Consider the following 24873-nt stretch of genomic DNA (forward strand, 5'->3'; position numbering starts at 1 on the left):
TCAGACTCCGATTTGCTTGAGGAGGTGGTGTCTTCATCATCATCTTCGCCTACATGTATAATTATATTATTATCAATAACAGAATCAATCCTGATATCTCGGTCTAACAAAAGCCGGGTAATCAAATAAAAACAGATCGAAAACACTTGAAAAACGTGGTCTATGCGCACGAAACGACAACGGACGACTGTTTTAGCGTCACAAAATGGCGGCCCATAACGCCATTTGGGGTTACCATTTTTAATCTAAGTATAAAAATGCGGTTTGGTCATAGTTTTATTTTTATTTTTCATAAAAGTTATAATTAAGTCTTATAGTCCATTATTTTCCAATTCTTAAAAAGAAAATCAAAACGTATTATTTTATATTATAACTGTATAAGAACAGATTACGATACTTGCCTGTTATTTTTAGCACAGCACTACAAAATATAAACCGCTGACATAACCTTGTAATAGCGCAGTATAGATTTAGAAAAATATTGTTTACCAAGTTATTTGACACTCAGTTTGGCACAAAATTATAACATTCATTGATTATTGATATAATAATGTTGTTTTAATGCTCCTCAATTGTTAAAACGGTAAACAACCAGCAAAAATATTTTTATCGTAACTGCAACGCCATTGCAAAGTTACGTCGTCAGTTCAATCGCGACGTGTCAGGAACGCATTCTCTGAATGGCCGAACTATATTAGCTAACCTGTGGAACGATATATTGCAACCACCATAGGATTCACTTTTACAAGTATAAAAGCAACACTTTTTCACAATTTTAATAGTTTAAATTGATTTCATACAAAACAATATAAACAAAATTTTAAATGCTGATTACGCGCCAAGAATGTTCAGGGTTACCGCTAGAAAATAAAAAAAGCAAAATATAAATATATGATTACGAAAATATAATTACGAATAAATTAATGCGATTGTTATTAATTTGTTGACAGATAAAAATATAAGTGATTCAATTGTTTTTTTTTTTTGGGAAGACAAAACTGTTGATCATAATATTTTTTTCATCCCACCATCTCGGAAAGAGTAGTTTTATCCTTCGATATCTAAGCGCAAAATCCGTTTTTATCCTCTAGAGCGGCAAAGTGATTTGAATTTAGAACATCGTGTGCCATTTGTGACAATCTTGATAAGACTTTTCAAACAAATACATCTTTTTAATTTGCCATGTGTGACGTGCGTGCCATTTTCTTTTTTTGAGTTTAGAAATTTCTTCGATGAGGTGGGATGAAAAGTTACGTCGAGTGCAAAGATTTTTCACCTTGTGCTCTATTGATTCCCTCGCTATCGCTCAGGATTCTAATTATTGAAACAAATTGTTAAAAAGCAACTTTGCACTCTTGTATAACAAATAACTATTTTATGCTGGCGAGGTGTTAGAACGAGACACACGGCCACCGTTCTAACTATCCTTCTCGGCTCGGATTTGCCTCTGTGTATTATGCAACCAATTTAGTATCTTATTACGTTGGAATAGAGTTCATTTTCGTAAATATATATTTTGAGAGTGCGCAATCTTATTTAGTATATTTAGCCCAGTCAAAATAGACATAAAAGTGGTGGTCAAATAACAAAAATTCCCGAAAAGCTGAATTTTGGTGGAGAGCTTGGGTTTATCATAATAAATAAAATATTAAAAGTCCCCATCGATCCCATGTCTGCGTCAAAAGTTATTCGAGGTTAAATGTCAAAATTTTAGGTTTTTTGTTTTTTTTTCGAAAACGGTAAGTTTTATCAAAAAAACTGGCCAAGTGCGAGTCGGACTCGCGCACGAAGGGTTCCGTACCATCCAAACTAATATTCTATATATACATATTTATGGATATCGAGCAAAATTGGGCAAAAAATCACGTTTTTTGTATGGGAGCCCCCCGAAATATTTATTTTATTCTAGTTTTCAATTTGTTGTTAAAGCGGCAACAGAAATACATCATCTGTGAAAATTTCAACTCTCTAACTATCATGGTTCATGAGATACAGCCTGGTGACAGACGGACGGACGGACAGAGGAGCGAAAACAATAGGGTCCCGTTTTACCCTTTGGGTACGGAACCCTAAAAATAACATCAGACCAAAGTTGTAGATCTTAAAATTTTCTACAAAAATGCCATCAACAGTTTTTTCCTAAATGTTACCATTCCTGAGATATCGCGATTCAAAGAGTCACATTACACATGATATGCACATATGTATAAGCAACGTATATACGAGGGCTTTGCGTGTCAGACTCTTACCGACTAAAAACCGTCGTGTTCCGTCGTAAGCCTTTTATGTACCAGGGCCGCGGTAACTCTTTCGAACAATCCCGCAGCCCCTGCAGCCCTGCTGGGCCCCGCTGGGGTTGCTTACGCAGTCTACCTGGTCCAGCGCGGCGGCCGGGATGAGAGGTGCGAACTCTGTCGTTCCGCCTCCTCTTTCTCGAGCATGACTGCTTCGCAGAAGGAGGCAACAGCATCCCAATCCCTCTCGCCCTGGACCATGGCCTAAACCAGGGCCGGACGCGAGAGGTCGCCTCGACGAGGACCCGACGGTGCTCTTCCCACGCAGGGCACACCTGGACTGTGTGGTCCACCGTGCCCTTGGGGCTGTCCCGAGCCATTCCTCAAAGAGGGGACTTACCGCTACTATGATGGCGAGCCCTAATTCACAACATCATGTGAAAAACAGAGATAAAGTTGGGAGTTTACAGTTTAACTTTCAGTTGCATTGTATAAATTTGTCAGCTTACTATTATTTGTATGTACTTTCTAAGTACACCTACACTACACCACTAAGGCGGAGGACATCGTGGAGTACATGCGCCAGAAGATGTAGTACGCCCAGAGAGTGCAGCTGCTGGAGTCGCGCCATAACGCCAACTTCAAGGCGTTTGTGGTGCGAGTGCAGACGTGTTTCCTGCACCTCGTGTTGGACGAGAACTTCTGGCCACAGGACGTGGTGTTCCGTCGCTTCCGCGGACAAGTGCCACAGAACCGCACGGAGTGACATAGTGCGTAGTGAAGTTTTACTAACATAGATTTAAGTTTTTTATATACTAACAATGTTTGTATAATATACTGGGTGTCCCATAAGTCCTTTGAAATCGAAATTTCGAATAAAATTTAAATGGCGCGCGGGAATGGCATGCGGTGTGGTTTTTGTGTGCTTGAGTTTTATCACAACAATGATTCTATGACTATTTGAATCGCGATATCAGGAATGGTAACATTTAGGAGAAAACTGTTGATGGCATTTTTGTAGAAAATTTTAAGATCTACTACTTTGGTCTGATGTTCTTTTTTGATAAAACTTACCGTTTTCGAAAAAAAATCAAAAAACCCTAAAAAATTTTTACATTGAACCTCGAATAACTTTTGACGCACACATGGGATCAATGGGACTTAATATTTTATTTATAATGATAAACCCAAGCTCTCCACCAAAATTCAGCTTTCCGTGAATTTATGTTATTTCAAATGTCTATTTTGACCGGGCTAATTACATCTATGGGTATATGTCAGGTGTCTGCGGGGCATGACGTCTAAAGTGGTGTCTCAAAGTGGAGTGACAAATTGGAAGTGTAAAAAAGAAAACCCAAAAACTTCGCAATAACCGTATATTTTGTATAGTTTAAAATCAAACAAGCGATTAGAGATAAAAATCAACATTTCATATTAGATTATGAACATTTCCTAAAATGTTAAAATCACATGATTACATTTTAAAAGCCCATTTAAAATGTTTAAAATTATAGCGCTCTTGGGGCTGTACTAGTAGGCACATTAAAATTGATTAAAACCACGTAAGTCTAGTAGGCACGTACGTAAAATTGTCTAAGGAACATCTCTACGCTGATGGCGTATTACAATATCAAATATTTCATGATAAAATTGTAGTTTAGTGAATAGTATAACAATTTTAAAATTGCTTAACAAATTAATGCAAAAAATCACACGTGTGATGAAAAAAAACGATATTAAAACATCAAAATAAGAAATAATTAACAAAAACAAACGAATCAACTGGAATAACAATAAAAAAATAATTGAACTCGGTTACAATACTCGAATATGCGACAGCGTCCTTTCAAACCTTCAAATGAAAACTATTACACAAGAAACCTGCGCAGGATCAGAATTTATAAATTGACCTTACAACGCATATTCGAGTACTTACAAAAATCAGATGAGTAAGCTTAATGTTGGCGAAGCGCCGAACTTAATAGCGGGTCGACAACAGGAGGGCGGGGGCTACTGAGGCCACGCCCCTCCGCCGCCCCCCTCAGCCGCCTCCTCCCCTCCACCGCTCGCCTCCTCGCTGGTACTGGTACCACTTGTCGCGGGGCTTGGTGTACCTGGGGAACAAGAAATTGTGTTAGATTTTGAGCAAAGGCAAACGGTCTTTCTTACACTGAGTAAGGATTACAAAATTAACGATAATAGAAATGAAGATTACAAGAAAAGAATACGAGTTCGCCAATTTTACGGGGGTTGTAAAACAAATCAAGGGTTAAATAAATTGCACTTAATGTCAAATGTAGGTACCTTTTACGAAAATAATAGTGGGGGCGTATAGTTGGTAGTTTCCATAAATATCAATTATAGTAAGGTACGAATAAATGAACAAATTAAAGAATCATATTTAAAATAATAAAATTGATAGTTTAAAAAACACTTATCACGCATTAAACTAAGGATTTGTAATGATGTTTCTTAGCTCGTCATGTATTGTCATTAGAACTTAGCTACTAAATGGGTCACAATAAGATTCCAAGATTTTCTTACTTACATAGTTACAAGAGAAGCTAATATAAACGTTAAAATTGAAAGTTCTCACCGTCATTAGTGGAAGTGCACATGCCATTGAAGGAGCCATGTTCAGTGGGCGACGACATGAGCGCGCGGGCGGCGGCGGGCGGGGCGCCGCTCTTGGAGTGGCGCGTGAGGGGCTGGTGCTTGTTGCTGCTGTGCTGCCACGACCAGCACGAGCGGCAGAAGTAGCTGCAAGACGATGACAAGTTCAATAAAAACAATTGTCAGTAACGCGATAGAAGGTAGTCCAATAGTGGATCCAGTAATAGGTAGAAAGGGCTTTTTAAATCAGCCAGATAATTTTTATCCGAGGTATAAATATGGCGGTTTGACATATTTCCTATACAAAAGCTGTCAAAACGTCAAACATTGTTCAGACAAAAGTTATCTGGCGATCTAAAAAACGGCTCTAAAACAACTTCCAAATGTAATGTCAAAATACTGTAAAGTGGGATACATGTGTTTGTGTAAAGGAGCCAAATACTGAACGGATTTAAAAATCGTTGTTGGGAAGGCTAAACTATCCCCGAATAACAGGCATTTTGTCCGGTTACGGGAATAAGTTCCCTCGGGACGGTTGTGATTGTTGTGAAGGTGAGCAGCTTGTCAGTAACAGACTTAGCCCGAATCAGAACAGTACAAACTAGAAAACTATTAAAACAGAACAAAATTATTTATGTCAAGTAATCTTACCCGAAGCACGTGGGCTCGCGACAGAAGTACGGCCCCTGCTGCACGTTGCACACAGAGCACATAGAGTCCTCCAAGTACGGGTTCACTTGCACCTGTACAAAAAAATACGAATAAACAAAAAATATAATCGTAAGGAAAATAGTTAAATGAGGCAAAATTTAGGTAACTGAATAAGACCAAATCATATTACGTTTTTTTTATTTGAAATTAATAATTTCAAAAATACCTATATAAAACTATCACTTTGAACTTCTAAGGCGTTAAGTACGCCGTTGTACATTTTACAAAAAATATAAATAAATATGATTGAACGAATACGTTTTTATCTAGGCACGTACCTTCTTAGTAAACTTGTCAGTGTGTATCGTGATGTAGGCGGCGTATATCGCGCGCACGTACGAGCGCACGTTGTCGAACGTCACGCGCCCGGAGCCTATCGGGTACTTGTACTTGTCCGTGTCTATACCTGGGATAGAAATGTTCAGCATTAGAACAAGTTTAAAAAAATAACTAGGGGCTAAGCATTAGGGATTTCAGATTTTGAACACTGTCCAATTTATTAACTGCTTAATCTGAACCTCAGATATCTTGAATGTAATTATAACTACATTTTAAGCAAAGATATTGGACCCTGTAGAAGTTTAGTAAAGAACCTGCATTCGTCAGCCGTGTAGCAGGCATGGACTTTAGTACTTGTGTTTAACGAGGTTTGATATTTTATATAAACTTTTATAGATCTAGGATGTGAATAAACCTTGCAGAACCTGTTAAACCTGATTTTGGATCTTCAAAATAAATATTTTTTGGTCAGTGGATCATCTGGCCAAAAACTTTTGGATGGATTTAGAAAAAAACATTGTAACTTACCAGCATAAACAACGCCAGAAAAGAGATCATTCATGATAGTAGCGAGTGCGGAGGCGGACAGCATGCCGTGCAGGGCGCCCACGAACACCGTGCGTCGCGCCTCCAGCCGCACCGACCCGCCCGACACCCAGTTCGAGTCCGACAGCGCCCACGGGATCACCTGCACCTGGGGAACAAGAGATTAGAAATTATTAACCTTGAAGTACCAAATTGGAACATCAGTTTTTCTTAAAACAACCGTTTACTTTAAAACTTAACGTGAAAAATCCTAGTGTTAACAGTTGTTTAGAAAAACTGATGTTTATGTTGTAGGCAACTTGGGCATCACTGTTCTTTAGTGAACAAAATAAATTAATCCAATTCAGTTGGAAAAAATAGGACTATTTTCTTGCACTCAATGAATGATATGTATATCACGACAGATGTGAGATGAATATAATATTACAGTTACAATATAAAACACTAATGCACTCGGAACAAAGTTATCTTGGGTCAAATCTGATACGTGGCGACCATTGCACATTTATTTTGCGTGTTTCGAAAATATAATAGCCTCAATAATATAATTTATGTAATAAAAGGTGTTGAAGTAAACTTGTTTAAAATCACTTACCTCCTTACTCCTCGCCTTCCTGGCACCCATCCTATAGTACCAGTCATTGCCGTCGCGTCTACTGGCCGCCAGTAGCGCCCTCACGCGGCGCTCGCTGTCAAACGTCACGTACGCGTATCCGCGCGGAGCGCCGGTCCCGCCCGCGCGGCCTGGCCACTCCACACTGCGAATAAAGATGCTGTTACAATATTATGGAAAGGGGCACGCTTAGTGGGGATATAGTCCCATGTGACTGATAGGTATATAGGACAACAATCTGCTTGCTGCCCTCGTCACAAAATACAGCTAAAGCATTGTAGGTGAAAAAAATTGCTTTTATAATTATTTTGGAGATTAGAAATATAAATAACTAGCTTCTGCCAGCGGTTTCACCCGCATCTCGTGGGAACTACTTCCCGTACCGGGATAAAAACCCATAGCCTTCCTAAAAGCCTATAGCCTTCCTCGATAAATGGGTTATCTAACACTGAAAGAAATTTTCAAATCGGACCAGTAGTTCCCGAGATTAGCGCGTTCAAACAAACAAACAAACACTTCAGCTTTATAATATTAGTATAGATTTATTTGTAAATAATCTTTTACAAATATGGTGGAAAATAATCTTATAGGAGGATCAGCAATATCACAATAAAGAGTTGCACTTTCACAAGTGTTACAAAGCATTTTATCACTTCTCAAACAAGATCAGTACATAAATATGGATTTATATTTTCCAAAAAACCTTTGACATTGAATCAAAGGCCATCACAATTTTAAATAAGTCAAAAACAATCTTCAAACTCACCGTACTGGCTGGAAGTGCTTCAAGGTCTGCATGAGCGCCTGCTCCGTGATGTCCCACGGCAGGCCTCCGAGGAACACCTTGGCACTAAAGCCCCCGCTCGGGTCCGAGCACCGCGGGGGCAGCTTGCCGCCCCAGCGCAGGACTCCGCTCCCGTGCCGATCGCTGGATACGCCACCTTGGAACAAAATTGCAGTTTCACATAGATGCGTTTAGGAAACTGTCTGAGAATTGTTACGTTCGAAGTGCTGTTTAGCAGCCAAGTTTGAATAAATTATTGTGAGCTAGTGTGTATGACTGGTTTTCGCGTTTAGATATACATATATTTTGGTGACTCTATTATAAAACTTCGGTCAGTGGGTCGTCTTAGGGGCGGACCCCTGGACCTCTTAGGTACATTGAGACTTGAAGCTCAGACTTCTAAATCTGCAAATAGCACGGAGCAAAAAGTTTTTTACAATTATATGCGCATTTATAAAAGAAACTGCCTGTCAAGATATTGTTTTTGCTCAATATAAGTACACAGTTTACTTACAAAAAGAAGCGCGTCTCTGCAAAAAGGCGGCCCGGTCAGTGCACTGACTGCTCTCGGGCCAGGGCTCCTCACGCGCGGCGCCGTCGCCCCGCCACTGCGACACCGATGGAATCGCCAGGGCCTTCTGAAACACGCTCGTACTGTACCACTGACAATTTACTGTAGGGGAAAAACGGTACATAAAGGAGCAACAGATGTACTTGTAAAAACCCCTAAATAAAATTAGAATAAGTTATTTTTTCAGTGAACATTTTTGGAAGAGAATTTCAGAGGTTCTATCTACGTGCTAGATAGGACGTGCTTGTCGATATCTATGTCTAGCTGTGGATGAACTTTAGCTACATATTTTTTCCCAACTTGGATGAAATATGGCGTACCTACCTACGCGTAAAATAGTATTTAAAGAATGCGAAATATTATAGACCTATTTACTAATGTAAAACTACTAAAAATTAGCTCACTAAAACTATCAAGAAACCCTTTCACCTACTCCCAAAACTTTCTCAACCACCATTTTCCGTAACAAACAAAATAGTACTTACTAAGGAGGCCACAAGGTCGGTAATCCCTTGTTCGGAGGAGTCTTCGGTCCACAGGGCGCCGGGCTGGGCGCTCTCACTGCAACAGGAGTACTTAGTTCTAATTGCTACATTAAAGTACACGTTACTTAGCGCGACCCACGACGCATTAACGTACGCAAGTTTTAATTAGCATTAATGGAGGTAAATGGACGAAGTGTTGCGAAGAAAAGAGCTTTTAAACTGTAGCTTGTTTTGAATGCATGGTAATGGGGTTGTAATTTTAGTTAGTGTGAACAGCAAAGTGGCGAGTGGAACTCCGACTAATAGTTGACTAAGGAGCGAACAAATTATCTGCGATCTTATATTTATAATAAAATTTGTTAAGAAGTTAGATAATTTAAAAAGTAAGGACCATTTTTAATTCCTTTTGAAAATGTATAAGTACGAAATTCGTAACGTACCTGTAACTCGCGAATGCGGTGGGATGTCGCGGCGGGAAGCACGCGGGCGGCACTAGCGCACGCGGCGTCTGCGCAGCCTCGGGGCTCCCCGGCTCCTCCCAGCGCCACTCGCTCTCCACTCCACACTCCTGCACAAAATGTACCATAACTTTACAAAAGTAGCAAGGCTAAAAAACAAATGGAATCTGGCAAATTGCGTAGCCCAAGCGAAAATATAGGTACAGTGAGCTAAATGTTAACCTACATAAAAGAGGTATTTACTAAAGGCTTAAGCTCATTGATTAACCAATACAAATATCAGTCCAACCTAATTCTAGTACTTTAGGCGACTTCGTAACATGAAACCCTAATGGATACAATCAGACCAATACAATCCTTCCAAAAATTTCCAGCAAAACTGCTTCATTCTACGAACATACGAAACGAACGTCGCAGTTATGATATAAATTATTAAATACAATTGCCGAAACATCTAATGCCCCGTAACCTATAATATACGAGGACCGCAGCTCCGATAATACCATAAAATAAGATTTGTTTCACAACGTTGTATTTCCAACAACTTTCCATTCCACCAACTTATACAATAGACTAGCTAAAAGCTTTACATTTTAACTGAGGTTTTTGAAAATACGTCAACAGTTTTAAAAATGTGGGATTTGTATGGGCAGGTTTTAGTTAACTTAGCATTAGGCAATCTAAAGTTACAAAACTAATACAAGATAAAATTCTGGAGCAATCTGAAGGCAGTCAAACGCAGCTCGTGCCCAAAGCTAACAAGCATGAAAAGCCGGGTATCTGTATCCAAGATAGTTTTCCGGGTCGCGGGCGCGAGCCGATTAAACGCGGGGCCTTGGCAGAGCCTACACAAATAATATTATATTGCCAGATGCATGCCAATAGACGGCGATACGCGCCCCTCGCCTGCCAAGTGCGCGATTGCTAACTTGCTCCGCCATATTGGAGGGTATGTTGTGACGCGAGCCTCTTGGCACTAACTTTGTATTACTTTTAAGACGCCGCTTAACTACACTGATCTCGGAATTAAAAGCTTGAAGATGCGCGGTGTTGCGTTACAATAGTCGTAATTGGTCCTGTATATTTCGAGGTTTAATTAAAGATACTATAGATAGAAACTACAAATATTCGCTCACTACAGGTAAACTATACAAACGAAGATACATCTAAGCTATAAACAAAGATTCCCGTACGTAAACAGTCCTCTTCAAAACATAAATCCTTTCTAATCATGGTAATGCGTTTCGCCACAATCGATAAGATAATTCACTGGAAAATATTCTACACTCAAATCTATCGTCATAGTCGTTCCGAGCCGAATAGCACATTACTAAATTGAGGAGATTCGGGATCTATTCACGTCGCATTCAGTAAATAACGGGAAGCGAAAATAGTTTTAAACTTCTCAAAATTTAAGCTCGCAAGTAGGTAATGAAATATTCATGTAGGAATGGATATTCTTCGCGTTAGAGTGAAGACTTCCAAATATTGATACTGCCACAAATAGAAGATGGGGTGCGAGTTTTAAATAAACCGGAGAAAGTTTAGAGGTCAAATATGAAATGCATGCCAAACTAGTGAAATAAATGGGGCCGTAAATCTAAGCACTAAATAGTATACAGCTCATACAAGCGATTAAGCCGACCATAAAATGTACGCATCTCATATAGACGGGGGTGATAGGATGGCGGCTAATGCAAGTGCAGTAACCCAAGCGATCCGACCCGCATTATTTGGCACGGCCGGCCCATTAATACGGGCCACTGTTGGCACCAATCTCGCCTAACATAACTGGCATCAAACCGGATGTCGTACGGTACATTATGAACGGACAATAAAACCTACGGAGTGCTTTGTACTTAAAATTTGATTTAAGTTCTTGGCTCTATATGAATATAACGAATGAGATGTATGTTGCGATACATCGCATAAAAACAGTCTTGGCGCCCAACGTGGGGCCGCTCAGCGTGTTTAATTCTTAAGAATTGGCAGTTCATACAAAGACGTTATGCATTCAGAAGGACAATTTGATAGTGAATCATAACAACGTATATGTAAAATAGTAGTTGGAAACCCCTGTAGGCTGTAAATGCTCGGAAGATGTAACAAAGCGTGGGTTTACAACACGTGTCAAATATGGCCACGTGTATGTATCTACGTTCACCTTTATGTAGTATGCATACCTATATAGCCGGGAGGTAAGGTACATAATGGAAGGTAGTACCACTTAGCAAGAACTTTTCGCTTGGCGGCGAAAGTAAACTTGTTGGGGGGTAGCTCGAAAAGTTTTAAAGGTTCATGAAATCCTATTTGCTCATAACGAAAGCAACAGATTAGGAAAAAACGAAATAAACAAGATTATTCTGTGTTTCAAATCAATATTCTACGTTGTACTTACATAGTCAAATAAAGCGCTCCATTTCTGGTACAACAGATGCTTGGAAAGAAAATATACTTTTGAGGGTAGGCTACTTTCTACAAGATACGAATTTAAATTTCCCGCCTTTGGCATCTGCGTCAACGGACAGTAAAATCTCAAAAAAGAATGGAAAATAACGTTTTCAGTAATTGAGACACTCGAGAACAAAACGGACTTCATACCTCTAAGTTAAATTTAAAATTGGAATCAAAATTGCCACGTGGCAAAAAAACGTGGGTACTTCAATTTTTGGACGGCACATTAATCCCACTGTCAATCCCAAAACTATGGAAATGGCGGCAATTTCAATCGGTCAAATTAAAGAAATACAAAACCCATGGCAAAATCTCCCTACCCTAGGAAAAAATAAAGGTACTCACATTGCTACTATTGTTGAGCTGCAGTACTGCAGATGTGGCAGCAGGCTCAGTCAACAGCGTGGTATCCAGTCCCAGGAAATCTGCCAAGGAGCGTCGGTTCTCTGCAGAACCGCCGCCTCCGCGGCTGTTGTCCTGTGAGAAGAAAGTAGTTGAGAAAAATGGGCGGTAGTTGTAAATGGCGGGTAAATTTTGAAATTTGAAAAGCCAGGGAAAAAGAGGAAGAAAGAAAATATCAATGTAGATCCCTTGTTAAAGCAAATATTCTATAATCTTATGATATATAATATTCTATAATCTTATGATTATAGAATATTTGCTGTTTATTGAAACCTTTGGAAGCGAGGGTCACCAGTTTGAAAACTTCGGATCCATCCACGTGGTTTTTAAATTTTTGAAAAACAAATGGCAGGACATTAAAATGGCGGCAATTTAAAAAAAAATGAAAAAACAGGGGAAAAAGTAGGCTAAACGCTTATGTAGATCCCTGGTAATAAAGCAAATGTTCTATGAATAGCATAAAAACCTTCGGAAGCGAGGGTAGCTACATTAGTTTAAAAATTACAGTTCCGCCCACGTGGTTTTAAAAATTTTCCTTGTAGGAGGGTACAACATTGAAAATGGGCGGCAACTTTGAAAAAGTATTCCATTTGCTTCGAAATCGTAAAATTTATTCCAAAACCAACTTTAAAAGCTGTAGGGATTTTTTACGAGAATATAGAGACAAAAATTAACCTAGCCTAGATTTGCCCAAAACTGTAAAGTTCAGGTCAATTATTTTTAGAAACGTTCAATAATCTAATTTTGGGCTATAAAAGTTCTAGCAATAAAGTAAAGAGACTGCAGATATTCAAAGAAAAAAATATAGGAAGAAAATACTTACCTGATGTAGAAGCGGCATATGTGCCGCTAAAAAGTTTCAAAGTTCCGATGAAGTCTAGAGCACGTCGAACAGCGTTCAGAGCTAGGATGCTTGCGCGGCGGCGGCGCACACACGACTGAATCCCGTAGCGCGCGCCTCGACGCACGAAGCCGCACTCCCCCCTACCTAATCCCTACTACCCACTCCAACACACCTTAAGCCACGCCCACATTTTACTACTTTTTATTAATTTCACCAAAAAATACATAAAATTAAATAAAAAAATACTCTACAAATACGGAAAATATATTTAAAAAATTTATATTTGCAAATTTTTACTTTTAACTAAAGATATAATTATATGAAATTGTAAAATTTTTGCGCGCGCATAATGGCGGCGGAACGCACGTGGTTTGAATCGTTGTGCGCATGTTCGATGAAGTCAAGTGACTTTCTATTAATTAATTATAAGAGTTTATTTTTAAAACAATATTAGCGTAACCGATCATGGATCAATTGTTTTTATTTAATGGCTATATGTTTAGAATTATATGTATTCGTTTTATATTGCGTTTATAACGTATATGATGCTTATCAAGTGTTTGGTACAACCGGAAATTACTTATTCGAAAATTGAAAAATATGCGAGCATTATTATAAAACATGTTATTTCTTTTTTTTTAAATAAATTATCTTTAAATACTTATTTCCATCCATGAAAGAAATATATACGATTGGCAATCTAATTTGTAATCCCGGAACAGGAAGTGACGTAAAAGATATACGGGAATAAAAAAATGGTTAAATGAAAAGTTAAAAAGTGTAGGCTTTTGAGATAAACAAAAAAAATAGAAAAGAATGAAACAGCTTTTTTACGTATTGTTTTTTAATGAAATGAGAAATTAACAATTCCTAACAGAATTTATAACAAAGTTTGGTTAAATCCCAGTATTATATGTACACAAAACAATCAAAATGATTGTTAACATAATTCCCTTTTCTTTGTTATTATCTAGTGCCCAGAAAAGGGTAAAATGACGATACATAAGATTTAATTTATTACAATAAGTTATATTCATTTAAAGTTTTGCAGGATTCTCTTGAGACCTAGAGATAGAACGATATCGTCAACGTGGTCCTGCTTACAATCGAACGTAGAAAACTCAGTCCATTTTATAGATAAGCTTCCGCCAGCGGTTTCACCCGCTTCCTGAGGAAACTACTTCAAAGCCTATATGTTATTCTGATGTATATGTTTGCAAGTTTCATCCATTATTTACAGGTCCTCTAAAACCAGATTACACTATAGTTTTATTAAGCAAAAGATACAGTCATCCATCACGTTAACATTATAACTTCTTACATTCTTGCAAAATAAATGCCATCGTTTGGAACGTCCATACATCTTATACAAGACAAGAAGTCCGTAGCATGGAAACTTTGCGATAACCGAATTTCATCTCTAACTCGTTGACATAAAGTTCAATTCTAATTCGCCTTAAATCGTTGTACCCACAGTTTTCTAGGTTTGAAGTTGTGCTAGTCTTGCAGGCCGAAGAGAGGTGCTATGAGCATGCCAGGGTGCTGCAGGGCTCCTTTACAGGTCTTCTTAAGCCAAGTTGTACGTAAAATAAAACGTACTATACAACAAACGTCTTATACAATGCAACAAGTCCGTAGTTCCTAAGACTTTGCGATACAACCGAATTTCATCTCTAACTCGTCGACATAAAGTTCTATTCTAATTCGCCATCCATCGTTGTACCCATAGCTTCCTAGTTTTGAAGTTGTGCTAGTCCTGCAGTCCGAATAGAGGAGCTATGAGCATGCCGGGGTGCTGTAGGGCTCCGGGCCTCGGTCAGGTCAGTGAAAAAAGTAGCCTATATGTTATATTTGATGTATACAGCTACGATATTGCTCACTTTCATCATTTACAGGTCTTCTAAAGTCAGGTTGTATGTAAAATAAAACGTACAATGCAAAAAACGTCTTATACAATACAACAAGTCCGTAATCCCGACTTTCCGATACAACGGAATTTCATCTCTAACTCGTCGACATAAAGTTCAATTCTAATTTGCCATCCATCGTTGTACCCATAGCTTCCTAGTTTTGAAGTTGTGCTAGTCCTGCAGTCCGAATAGAGGTGCTATGAGCATGCCGGGGTGCTGCAGGGCTCCGGCCCTGGGTCGAGGCAGGCAGCCGCGCTCGTCGCTGTACATGTACGGGAGTCGAAGCACCCAGTACGCTGAGGCTGAGAGCTTGATAGGCGGGGACCCCACTGGTTGCGGGATGAAGATCGGACCGCCGGGTATTGGTTGTACCTGGAATGGGAGTGGGTTAAATGATTAGGGATACACAAAATATAAATTTGTATATTTGGGGATCGGAATGATGAAATTGTTTCAAGTTTTGTTAGCCGTGTTGGTTGAAAAGTATGTTTAGTTCAATGAGGCAGATTTCGATCAAGGTCAATAGTTAGACTTTAAATCGTAAATAAATATTTAGCAGGGTACGTGAGATATTATTTTATAATGTTGGTAAATATGACAGTTAAACATAAAATTCGGAATCCGACTCATGGCGGTCAAAAAGGTGATATTTCACTGCTGCAGCAATTGTAGCGAACTAGTTCTCTTCATCTCATCCCGAACGTCAAAAGTGGGCAACGTATGGTGTACAAATTAGTATATAGAATAACGCAAGGCTAAATTCACATGAACCCCCTCATGCGTAGGTACATTGACTGCGGGTCACCATGTACCGCACTCAACATGTTGCCTGGCGTCGCTGCCATCGGAACAGGTGAACCGAGCGGCAGCGCGTGTCATAGCGCGTTCATTTGAAGTAAGCCTCAGTATGTTCATGTCGTGTTGTCTTGCCGTTCTAGCATTCAGGCATGGCTCCGAAGACTATATTATCTTTGATACCAATAACATTATCTGACCTTAGGGTCGAGCGTGACATGCACGGGCGCCTTGGGCGTGACGACGTGCACGCGCATGAGCTGCGCCAGCGGCGGCGCGGGCGCGGCGCGGCACAGGCAGGCGGCGTACAGCGGCATGTCGGCCGCCGCCAGCCGCCCGCCCGCCGCGCCCGCCTCGCGCGAGCAGCCGCCGCCGCCGCCCGACACCACCGTGTCCGGACCAGACATCATGAACCTGGGACACGTACAAAGATATATCTCTCGTCTAAAGCCCGGGAGCTATGTGTAGAGCCCGCGGACCGCGAAATGCGTTTCGAAGAATATGCGAAACGGCGCACAAACACTTAGCGTTCGCGCCCTTTCGCTGCCATCGCGCACGGTCCACGTTCTAAGTGTAAAGCGGGACTTGTACATGCAGTCCAAGTAAATAAAGTTGCTATTTTATAAACTGCATAAAAGAAAAGGTTAGGGTTCGTTCACATCTGGCGAATGTGGAGCTCGCGAACCGCGCGCGGGTATTGTTGCTCTCGCCTTGCATGAGTTTGCGCTAAAGAGGCGCAACGAACCATTGCTGTCACGGCAAGCGCGCAGCTCGCGTGCTGCGCATTCGCGGCACAGTGACTAGATGTGAACGCACCTCTAAATGGTTTTATTTCTTTTAGGCCTTTACAAGATGTTATAAAACGTTGCATAAATGCAAACAAAATATATAATACTGGTCGAAGGCAACTTATATAATTTTTTCGTATACTGAGAGTAAAAAGTAAAAGTGTGAGTGTGTGAGAGCTTATCACCTTCATTTTCACCATTCCGCAATTAGACAAAAAATCTAGAGGTATTATAAATAAATGGATAGGTTTATCGTTAAAAAAACATTATATGATATGAATAGGTACGTCAAAATATATTGGGCAAACAAAACAACATAAAAACACGAACGAATTTGAATCAATTCCATTTTCAATATAAATCGATTCTATTTCTAAATACAATCGATTCAATCACGTCACTCAAATCGATACAATGACACTGACCTGTGTCCCCGGGGGCACTCGTACTCGAAGCCGATGAATATCTTGACGGTGAGGTGGTGGTGCGGCGCGATCTTGCCGCGCCCGCGCGTCGGGCCCGACACCCGCCATGCGCTCATCGACTCCACACTGGGGACAGCGATACAAATTAAATATTGTCGCAACACAAAAATGCAGACAACACTACAAGTAAAGATATTAGAGACTCTCCTCCTGGCACAGTCAATTCAATTCAAATTCAAATATTTATTTGCTAGAATATGGTACATACGGTCGAGTAAAAATAAAGTGAATATATGCTTAAAAAGTTTTAAAATCGTATTTGATTTCTAGATGGATGACGTTATGTTTTGTCATATTGCTTAAGAGTTGTACTGCTATTTCTTCCCAGGAAATATACGATGTGGAAACGACTTTTTGAGGCAGTTTTTTCTTAATTTTAAGTTAAGAAAAGTGCTGAATATGTTCGAGTCGGTTCATGCGGCACAGCACTGACCAGCTGGAGAGGCTGGTAGTCACTCACCGGACGGCACAGTCCCACGGCAGCAGATAGTTAGTGTGCGGCAGGAAGCCCGGCTGCAGGTGCTCGGGCAGGCCCAGCGAGTGCGAGTATAGCGACGACGCGCCCAGGCACACCACTGACCAGCTCGAGAACGCCGGCAGAAGGCCTGCTGGGCTGGCCGTGTGTAACATGCCTGGCAGGTACTCTGTTGTTGAGGGTTGGCGGCTCATTACTTTTTCTGGAAAGTATGAAAAAAGATATACGTTACGAAAGATACGATATGTTATTTGTTTTGTTGCAATCCAGTGTAAACAGAGCACAGAGAAGAGTCATGCCGACATGCATGTCTACCACGTGGCTCTGCGGCGAAACTCATGTGATGCAGTCACGCCACTGATCAGATCGTAGCGACACGTGCGAGTGCGGCAATGTACGTGTAGCGTCTGCATTGCGCGCAATCCACGTACGCGCCAATGTTCGGGAGTTTACTCGGGGGCGGAGCCAGCCCTCAAAAAAGGTTGTGGACACGTCCATTCGATTTAGTTGAAAATTCACATTCGTTTATTTCAGGTACATGACTTTCTAGAGATAATGCATAAGGAGGAACAAAGGGGTAGTACCTACATACTAAGCGGGGACACAGGAAAAGTACATACTAAGGGGGGACACAGGAGTCATACATAAGGAGGAACACAGGAGTAGTACATAAGGAGAAACACCCACCCACATGCGCAGATGGTTGTGTTGTACAGCTACAACATAACCATCTGCGCATGTGGGTGGGCACGCCGATTTTATGCTTATATTAAAAATACATTTTTATTTTATTAACAGGAGGCTTTAGATACACTTAATAGGCTGTAAGTAATGCTTGAGTACTTAGTCTTTATAGGTGTAAATCTGTGTGCTAGCCTACTTGTGTTAAGTTTGTATTGTTTTTTTCTTTCTTAATTTTATATAATGGTTATCATGTGATAATGATATTTTTATTTGACTTGTTTTGTAAACATTCTGGTTCTTCAAACCTTACAGACAGACATGTGTTGCTGGGGAGTTTGTTGCGCCACTTCTTCTTCCCAGCAAAAACACATAGGAAGTGGTGAAGGGCGGGCGTTTTGGGGGCTGTCTTTTGTTTTTGACGTTCGAAAAGTGCTGATTTATCAGCCTAATTTGAATAAACGATTTTGAGTTTGAGTTTGAGTTTGACACAAGACCGTACATCCCCTTATCGACCTCAAAAACATACACAAATCTTTTCAAGCTACTTACCAGCAGCATCCCTGGTGAGCGGCACCACATATCTGGTATCAGAGGCATGGGATTTATCATCATCATCGTCGTCATCTCTCGCGGAGCCCGGGGACAGGGCGTCGGGCGCCGACCAGTTCGCGTCGGAGGGCGAAGCGCCCGAGCCGGCCGGCGACGCGCGGACCACGGCGCTTTCTGATGGCTCTTCCACTTCGTCCTTTAAGGCTGCCGCTCTGGAAGTGAAGGCAGATATGTAGGTCTCGCCAAACTTTTTCTTGTAAGGAAACGTTACGAGGTAGTTACACAGAAACCAATTTTAGGTAGATTGGGTTACGCGAGGGGTATGAGCTACATGCGCGGACTTAAGTTTGGAATTAATTCACTCAGGCAGGCTTAGTTTAGTTAAGGTTACATAATGAGACCAGCAAGCTTGACTTTTCATAAGAACCAGTATGAGGACATGAGGAGTACGGGTCCTCGCGCGAATACTTGCAGCGGCCGCAGTTGCAGCTGACACCTGATGACTGCTCTATAGAAGACTTACTTGTAACTAGGCGTGGAGGGCTGGAAGACAGGGAAGTCGATGGCCTGCAGCGTGACACAGACGCCGCACTCCTCGGCCGCCTGCGCGTAGAACGTGAGGTTAGCGCGGCGCAGCGTGTACGGGTCCTCGCGCGAACACTTGCAGCGCCCGCAGTTGCAGGCCGACACGTAGCGGACGCCTGATGAGTGTTCCTTGCTGCTGTCACTGAAAATGATATTAGACATTTGAGCATGCACTTTGACGGTAGCATCTCTGAAGTTATGAATATTGCATTCTGTGCCCACTAACACGCATGCTCAGCGCGGTATCTATGGGCAAATCCCCCTAGCTTGGGGGAAAGCACAGTTCAATGCGATGACGCGTTGTGGCAATGGTGCGGTGTTGGAGCAATGCTGCTGCGTTGTATTACATATATCTGTGACATATCACACTATGCACTCCGGCGTTGCAACTTTCAGAACGGAGCGAGTGTATGCGTTGTAACATCGGAGCGGCACCACTCACTCGTCCTGTGTAACAAGGAAATACTAGGAGGAGGGGCGTACACTCGCTCTGCGGTGCGTCGCCGCAACGCATCATGTGCCCCAGCTCTTGAAACATTTAAAAATAATATATTTTATGTTTATGTAAATATGTGTCTGCAATTTATGGATTGGCTTTTAAAGTCATGTAAGTGGAATAAATGAATAATATGTATTGGTACTGACTGGTCGGGCTCGATGCAGACGTGGCCGGTGAGCGACAGCGCCTCGCACAGACTGCGCGCGCGCCACGTGGCGGCGCACGCGGCCCGCAGCCGCGCCCGCGCCGCGCGCGCCAGCGGGCCCCGCGCCATGCTGCCCAGCACGCCCAGCGCCACGCCCACCTGGGAGTTATATAGGAACTTCATAACAATAGAAATACTTGTAAATGATGATCGGTATCGATAAAAAAATCTTACTTAAATCAGCTATTTTATGGCTTTAATGAAGTACACATATATGTTGTCTATTGAAGTATAAGAAATAAAATAGAATATATTTAAATTAATGAAAGCATAACTGGTATCAAGAAAGCACAAATTTCGATACAAAGTCTCGATATAATAACCGCTACATACATAACCAGCACAATAAATGTTAGGATCGTTATAACTCACTTTATGTGCGTGATGTTGACTGGAATAATGCGCGGGCAAACCTTCCGCGTACGACGCTTGCGCTATTGGCAGAACCTGAAAAAACAAGCAATTCATTGAGTTAATTTGTTTTAATATTGTCGAAAACAATAATTACATTGACAAAATACAGGACAAAGCTTTTTATTATTATTGTTTACATTAGCACAAATTTTGTAATTTCTGCAGAAGCAGCTGTAAAAATCTCCTTTTTTATTGCTATTTCGTTGCCATAGTACCAGGAACTCATAAATGATAGTCAGTATTACCTTAGCACACCTCGCTTGTGAGAATCGCACGTCAGTAGCGAGCGCGTCGTACAGGGCGCCGGATGTCTGATCCTCCTCCTTGCTTGATAAGTATACCGGGGTCAGAGCCTGGGCGGCTGAGCGCCAGGATTGTGCGCTTGGTAGCTAGATGTGGAATAGGAAAATTGTGTGAATTATTTTTAATCGACATCCAAAAAAGGAGACTTTTTTATATTTTTACCGACTTCTTAGTCATTTGTGAACCGCTTAAAAATAATATACTTATTTTATTCAAACATTGATACCTATGTGATGAAACCCTGACTCCAAAAAATAATGGGGTTTTAAAGCCGATATGATGAGAGACATGCTACTTCAAACTTCAAAAACACGCAGTTTCAAAACCTACTACTTACTACTGTTTTCAATTTGTTACGTGCATCATGATCAATTTGATAACCGGTCTGTCTGCTGTCCCATAAAGCCCTCATTACATGGAGAAGACAAAAATACTGGTCACTATCAATTGCACTTACCTCAAAGAACGACGTACTCATAGCATACTTCCCGACGTTATCATCGAAGCCTTCTCCAAACGCCATGTCTATATGAGTTTGCAAGAACTGTCGGAAGCTAGGCCGCTGGGCCCCCGGATCGGGGGTCGCGTTACACCGGGCTGCGAGGCCGCGGACCAGGGAACTTAGTTCGCGGGCCCCTGAGCTCTCCTCCTCGCCACTTATGTAAACGAATTCTTCGTTCTTTGGGATCGCGAATAGGGATTTTGCGCTGTGGAAGAGAGTTGGAGTTAGTTATTTAGATTATTTAATTGAGTTTAGTGAGCCTACTCAAAGTTTGTTCCATCAGTCTAACTGGGATGCAGATTCTTTGAAATTTTGCTGTGGGTATTATAACGTTACCAATATTTGAGCATAATATCCGTTATTTCATGGGGAAGTTTACTATAGTAAAAATATCTAAAAGGTAAGCGTACTTATAGGGAGGAGGATAAGCGATTTATGGCACATAAAGGTAACCCAAAATCAAATATTTATTTTTAAATAAGTTGTAATACCAAACAATTTACTCATAAGTATAGACAGTAGAACTCACCAAACATTAGTAATAATCCTAGCCTTCCTCAATATAAAATACAGCTGGTCTTCCACTGCGTGCTCCAACCTCTTCAGCGCCGCTGGTACCTTCCGCACAGGGTTGGGGGCGCGCCGGAAGTGGAAGAGAAGTCGAGGGCAACAGCTACGTCTGTGAGACTCCCAGTTTCCTGTCGTCTTTGCTGTTACAAGGGCTGCTGTGCTGCGCGCTAGTTGCTCATTTCTGTTGGTAAAACCACAACATCGACATATACTAATGGACATGCCTTAGAGATGAGAATTGTGGCATTCCGAAAGAAATTGAGGAAACAAAGTTTCTGTCTATCTTTATCTCTCTCAAAATCTCATCTATGAGGAAAGAGATAGCGCTAGACCAAAAGCATATGCCATCCCTCTCACTATTCAAACCAAAAAATTACCATTAGTACCATTAGTACAGTAGACTGCACAGCAGTGGTAACTGTCATACACCTTAACTCAATAGTAATAAGTACGCTTTTCCTATAAAACTGTTACCACTGACCTGAAATTGACTGTACCTATAAGTTGATGGTTTTACACATCATGAATAAGGTGTCTGCAACACATCTGCATCAAATTGTGTAATGCTCTTATACTGCTAGTATAAGAATTAAACTAGAGATTACATAAGTAACTATATGCCTTAGCTTTAGTCCACTGATTTTGTTCGGGACAGTGTTTTAAAGGTGGTACTTTTTTAAAACCACGTTTTATAATCAGTTGGTTGGAGTTCATAAAGGAGTAAATAAAAATAGCATACAATCCAATGTACGTAGTCAATATATAGAGTGATAAGGAGTACATTAGGGAGTGTACGAGGGGAGTACATTATGAGGTAATGAAGGGAGTATTTAGTAGAGACATATTAATACATATAATAAAGAATATAAATATAAGTAAATAAGGGAGCTTTCAGTAAGTATGAGAAAGATTTCCTTGTATATTAGGGTAGGTAAAATCTCCCCCTTTAATTCTTTGTGTCTTTATTCTTTGCAATGTTATAGAAAAAACTATAATAATTTATTTAGTTTATTATCTATTCATCTTTAAATGTAAGATTACTATAATCTAATAGGTACATGTAATAAGGTAACAAATTATCAAAATAAAAAAACTGAATGTTTTTATAAATTCTCATAATATATTACCTGTAAGCATCCATAGCCTTAAACAGCTGTAGATAGCCCAGATCAAACACCGATGTAGGAGAAGACAGCACCACAATATGACACAGGTGGAATATCAGCGCGATAGCCTTGCAGGACTCTGCTGCCAGGTCGCCTGATGCCACCAGCCAGTTGGCAGCGTCTGCATCAGTGTCTGCACTCTTGGAGTCTTCATCAAGAGTCGCGGCTAGGGCTGTTAGCCGCTTTGTGTCGAGGTATGTGATGGCATGGAGGTAGAGGATGGCGCGACGCTCGTCCCAGTGGCATTCTATAAAATTCTGTAAGCAGTGGATAGAGTTATTAAGAAAAAACTTGAAAGTTACTCTTTGCAATATCTAATGGTTTATTTTACTAGTCTTCGTAAAGATGTAACTTTAAGATCTGTTACAGTTAAGAATCTTTTTGTTTGCGTATTCTACGATAGGAAACTCACCTCTTTGGACTGGACAGAAGGCAAAAGTGGGGTTGTTTTGTTAGGGTACCGATACGGCGATTTTCCTATAACACCCACTACAACTATACGTTCCTTCTTCGAGAACTCAGGTATATCGGTTATGGAAAATACCTTCATTGTAGTAGTCTCATTTGCTTAACAATCGCGAAATAGAAACACAACAATTGTTTTTTAACAATGTTTTCAGAAATCAACACGAATTTTGATTGACGTTTCACGTTTGTTTTTCTTTTTGACATTAGCAAAGTGTTTACCAGTTTACGTTTAACTTTTAGAAAATATTTAAAAAATTGCATCAAAAAACTCCTCCTCATCGCTGCCCACCGGGAGTGTACCCAAGAGGCTGGCAGCATTGCCACGTTGGATGGCAATGCTTACTTTTTGGCCAAAATAAAAACCAGCCCTTGGGTCACCTGAAGTGTCAGCAAGTCGCTTAGCGATATCCTTATATAGGAGATGAGCACTTGGACCCCACGGCCCGAGGGTTTCAACCCCAAACGGCTCAAAGGTATAGTTACCCACCAGGGTACTATATTTGCGCCGTTTGAGGTCCTCTGCAGCCGCAGCAGCGGAACCAGCACATCGCGCCGAGCTAGGAAGGTGAGATGGTGCAAGAGTATCGACACAGGTCGCGTCCCATACTAAAGACCTACCCATCTTCCACGGGAACAACGACATACCGTCTGGTCTCTTGCCATCGTCGCGTGCCAGACCATTGGGTTCTAATATGGCTGGAACGCCGACGGCAACAAGAGCGCGACGGATTATGTCATTGATATTCGCATGCCGTGCAAAACGGCCGGCGCTGCGGCTACATGACAAGCCGTGGTGTCCAAGGCTGCTGACAGCTTCACCACATGGGCAGCGGTGAGGAGAGCAACACGGAGCACCCAATCGCAAGCAAATAGCTAGCCGGAAAGTGGTGTCGTCAAACAAGGTGCCTATGTTTGACGACGGAAGTGCCAGAAGCCATAAACCCGACTCCCATTCGCCCACAGCCAGAAGGCGCGCTCGCTCTGCAGAAGAAATTGACGTATTAATCAGATTATTCCGTGTAGCTCTGCAGAGCGGCTCATCCCACTGTCTCTGAGAGGATGGGTTGACGGGTAGATCAATATTCGGGCAGGTGATTTTCCAAACCTCTACAGCCTCAGCCAGGCATGGTACCTCGCAATTGACCAGTGTGGAAGGAAGAATTTTCCTGGTCAATTTCTCAGTACCACGGACGGAGGATATATTTTTATTTATAGTAAGTGTATATATTAGGGTGCGTCCACATCTGGCGAATGCGCCGCGAATGCGCAGCACGCGAGCCGATCGCGAGCTGTCCGCGAGCTGCGCGCGTGCATTTTTGTTCGTGCGCCGCTTCTGCGCCGCCCGCGCGCAGCTCGCGCGCGACCTAAGCGCCGCACGCGAGCGGCGCGCAGGCGGCGCGCGACGTCTGCCATCTTCGATAGTACTGAGCCAATATACGGAACTGTAAGGGCGAGAACTGATTGCGCGCAGATCGCGCGCC

The 24873-nt window shown here is 41.4% G+C and overlaps 2 protein-coding genes across 4 annotated transcripts; both read right to left on the reverse strand.

Moving 5' to 3' along the window:
• Positions 1–3596: 3596 nt before the first annotated feature.
• LOC124634432 (cytoplasmic polyadenylation element-binding protein 1-B) lies at positions 3597–13167 on the reverse strand. Of its 2 annotated transcripts, none has more exons than XM_047170012.1 (12): positions 12974–13167; positions 12094–12225; positions 9277–9404; positions 8837–8912; positions 8295–8415; positions 7763–7937; positions 6979–7141; positions 6366–6531; positions 5837–5964; positions 5499–5590; positions 4831–4994; positions 3597–4348 (listed from the first exon to the last, which is right to left on the reverse strand). In XM_047170012.1, exons 1-12 carry the CDS (start codon positions 12989–12991, stop codon positions 4245–4247), a joined length of 1467 nt encoding a protein of 488 aa, XP_047025968.1. In that variant the 5' UTR covers positions 12992–13167; the 3' UTR covers positions 3597–4244. The 2 variants fall into 2 exon arrangements, with proteins under 2 accessions (XP_047025968.1, XP_047025967.1); XM_047170011.1 differs by having other exon boundaries at positions 8295–8418; positions 12974–13166.
• Positions 13168–14042: 875 nt separating this feature from the next.
• LOC124634552 (nonsense-mediated mRNA decay factor SMG8) lies at positions 14043–23586 on the reverse strand. Of its 2 annotated transcripts, none has more exons than XM_047170168.1 (13): positions 23337–23586; positions 22886–23181; positions 21718–21939; positions 21144–21393; positions 20629–20772; positions 20342–20416; positions 19911–20068; positions 19204–19407; positions 18681–18892; positions 17433–17649; positions 16913–17038; positions 15900–16113; positions 14043–15276 (listed from the first exon to the last, which is right to left on the reverse strand). In XM_047170168.1, exons 1-13 carry the CDS (start codon positions 23472–23474, stop codon positions 15076–15078), a joined length of 2457 nt encoding a protein of 818 aa, XP_047026124.1. In that variant the 5' UTR covers positions 23475–23586; the 3' UTR covers positions 14043–15075. The 2 variants fall into 2 exon arrangements, with proteins under 2 accessions (XP_047026124.1, XP_047026125.1); XM_047170169.1 differs by having other exon boundaries at positions 23469–23584.
• Positions 23587–24873: the final 1287 nt, after the last annotated feature.

The sequence above is a fragment of the Helicoverpa zea genome, chromosome 11 (assembly GCF_022581195.2).
Source record: "Helicoverpa zea isolate HzStark_Cry1AcR chromosome 11, ilHelZeax1.1, whole genome shotgun sequence".
Lineage (NCBI taxonomy): Eukaryota > Metazoa > Arthropoda > Insecta > Lepidoptera > Noctuidae > Helicoverpa > Helicoverpa zea.

What these genes read in the sequence shown, in the direction of transcription:
- LOC124634552 (XM_047170168.1), bottom strand. Translation starts at nt 23,474, where the DNA reads ATGAAGGTATTTTCCATAACCGATATACCTGAGTTCTCGAAGAAGGAA. An exon ending in AGGATTATTACTAATGTTTG is followed by an intron (nt 21,394 to 21,717) that starts GTGAGTTCTACT and finishes TCTCTTCCACAG; the next exon opens with CGCAAAATCCCTATTCGCGA. An exon ending in CACAAGCGAGGTGTGCTAAG is followed by an intron (nt 20,417 to 20,628) that starts GTAATACTGACT and finishes TTGTTTTTTCAG; the next exon opens with GTTCTGCCAATAGCGCAAGC.
- LOC124634432 (XM_047170011.1), bottom strand. An exon ending in GCAGAGACGCGCTTCTTTTT is followed by an intron (nt 7,938 to 8,294) that starts GTAAGTAAACTG and finishes TTTTGTTCCAAG; the next exon opens with GTGGCGTATCCAGCGATCGG. An exon ending in GTGCACTTCCACTAATGACG is followed by an intron (nt 4,349 to 4,830) that starts GTGAGAACTTTC and finishes CTTGTTCCCCAG; the next exon opens with GTACACCAAGCCCCGCGACA.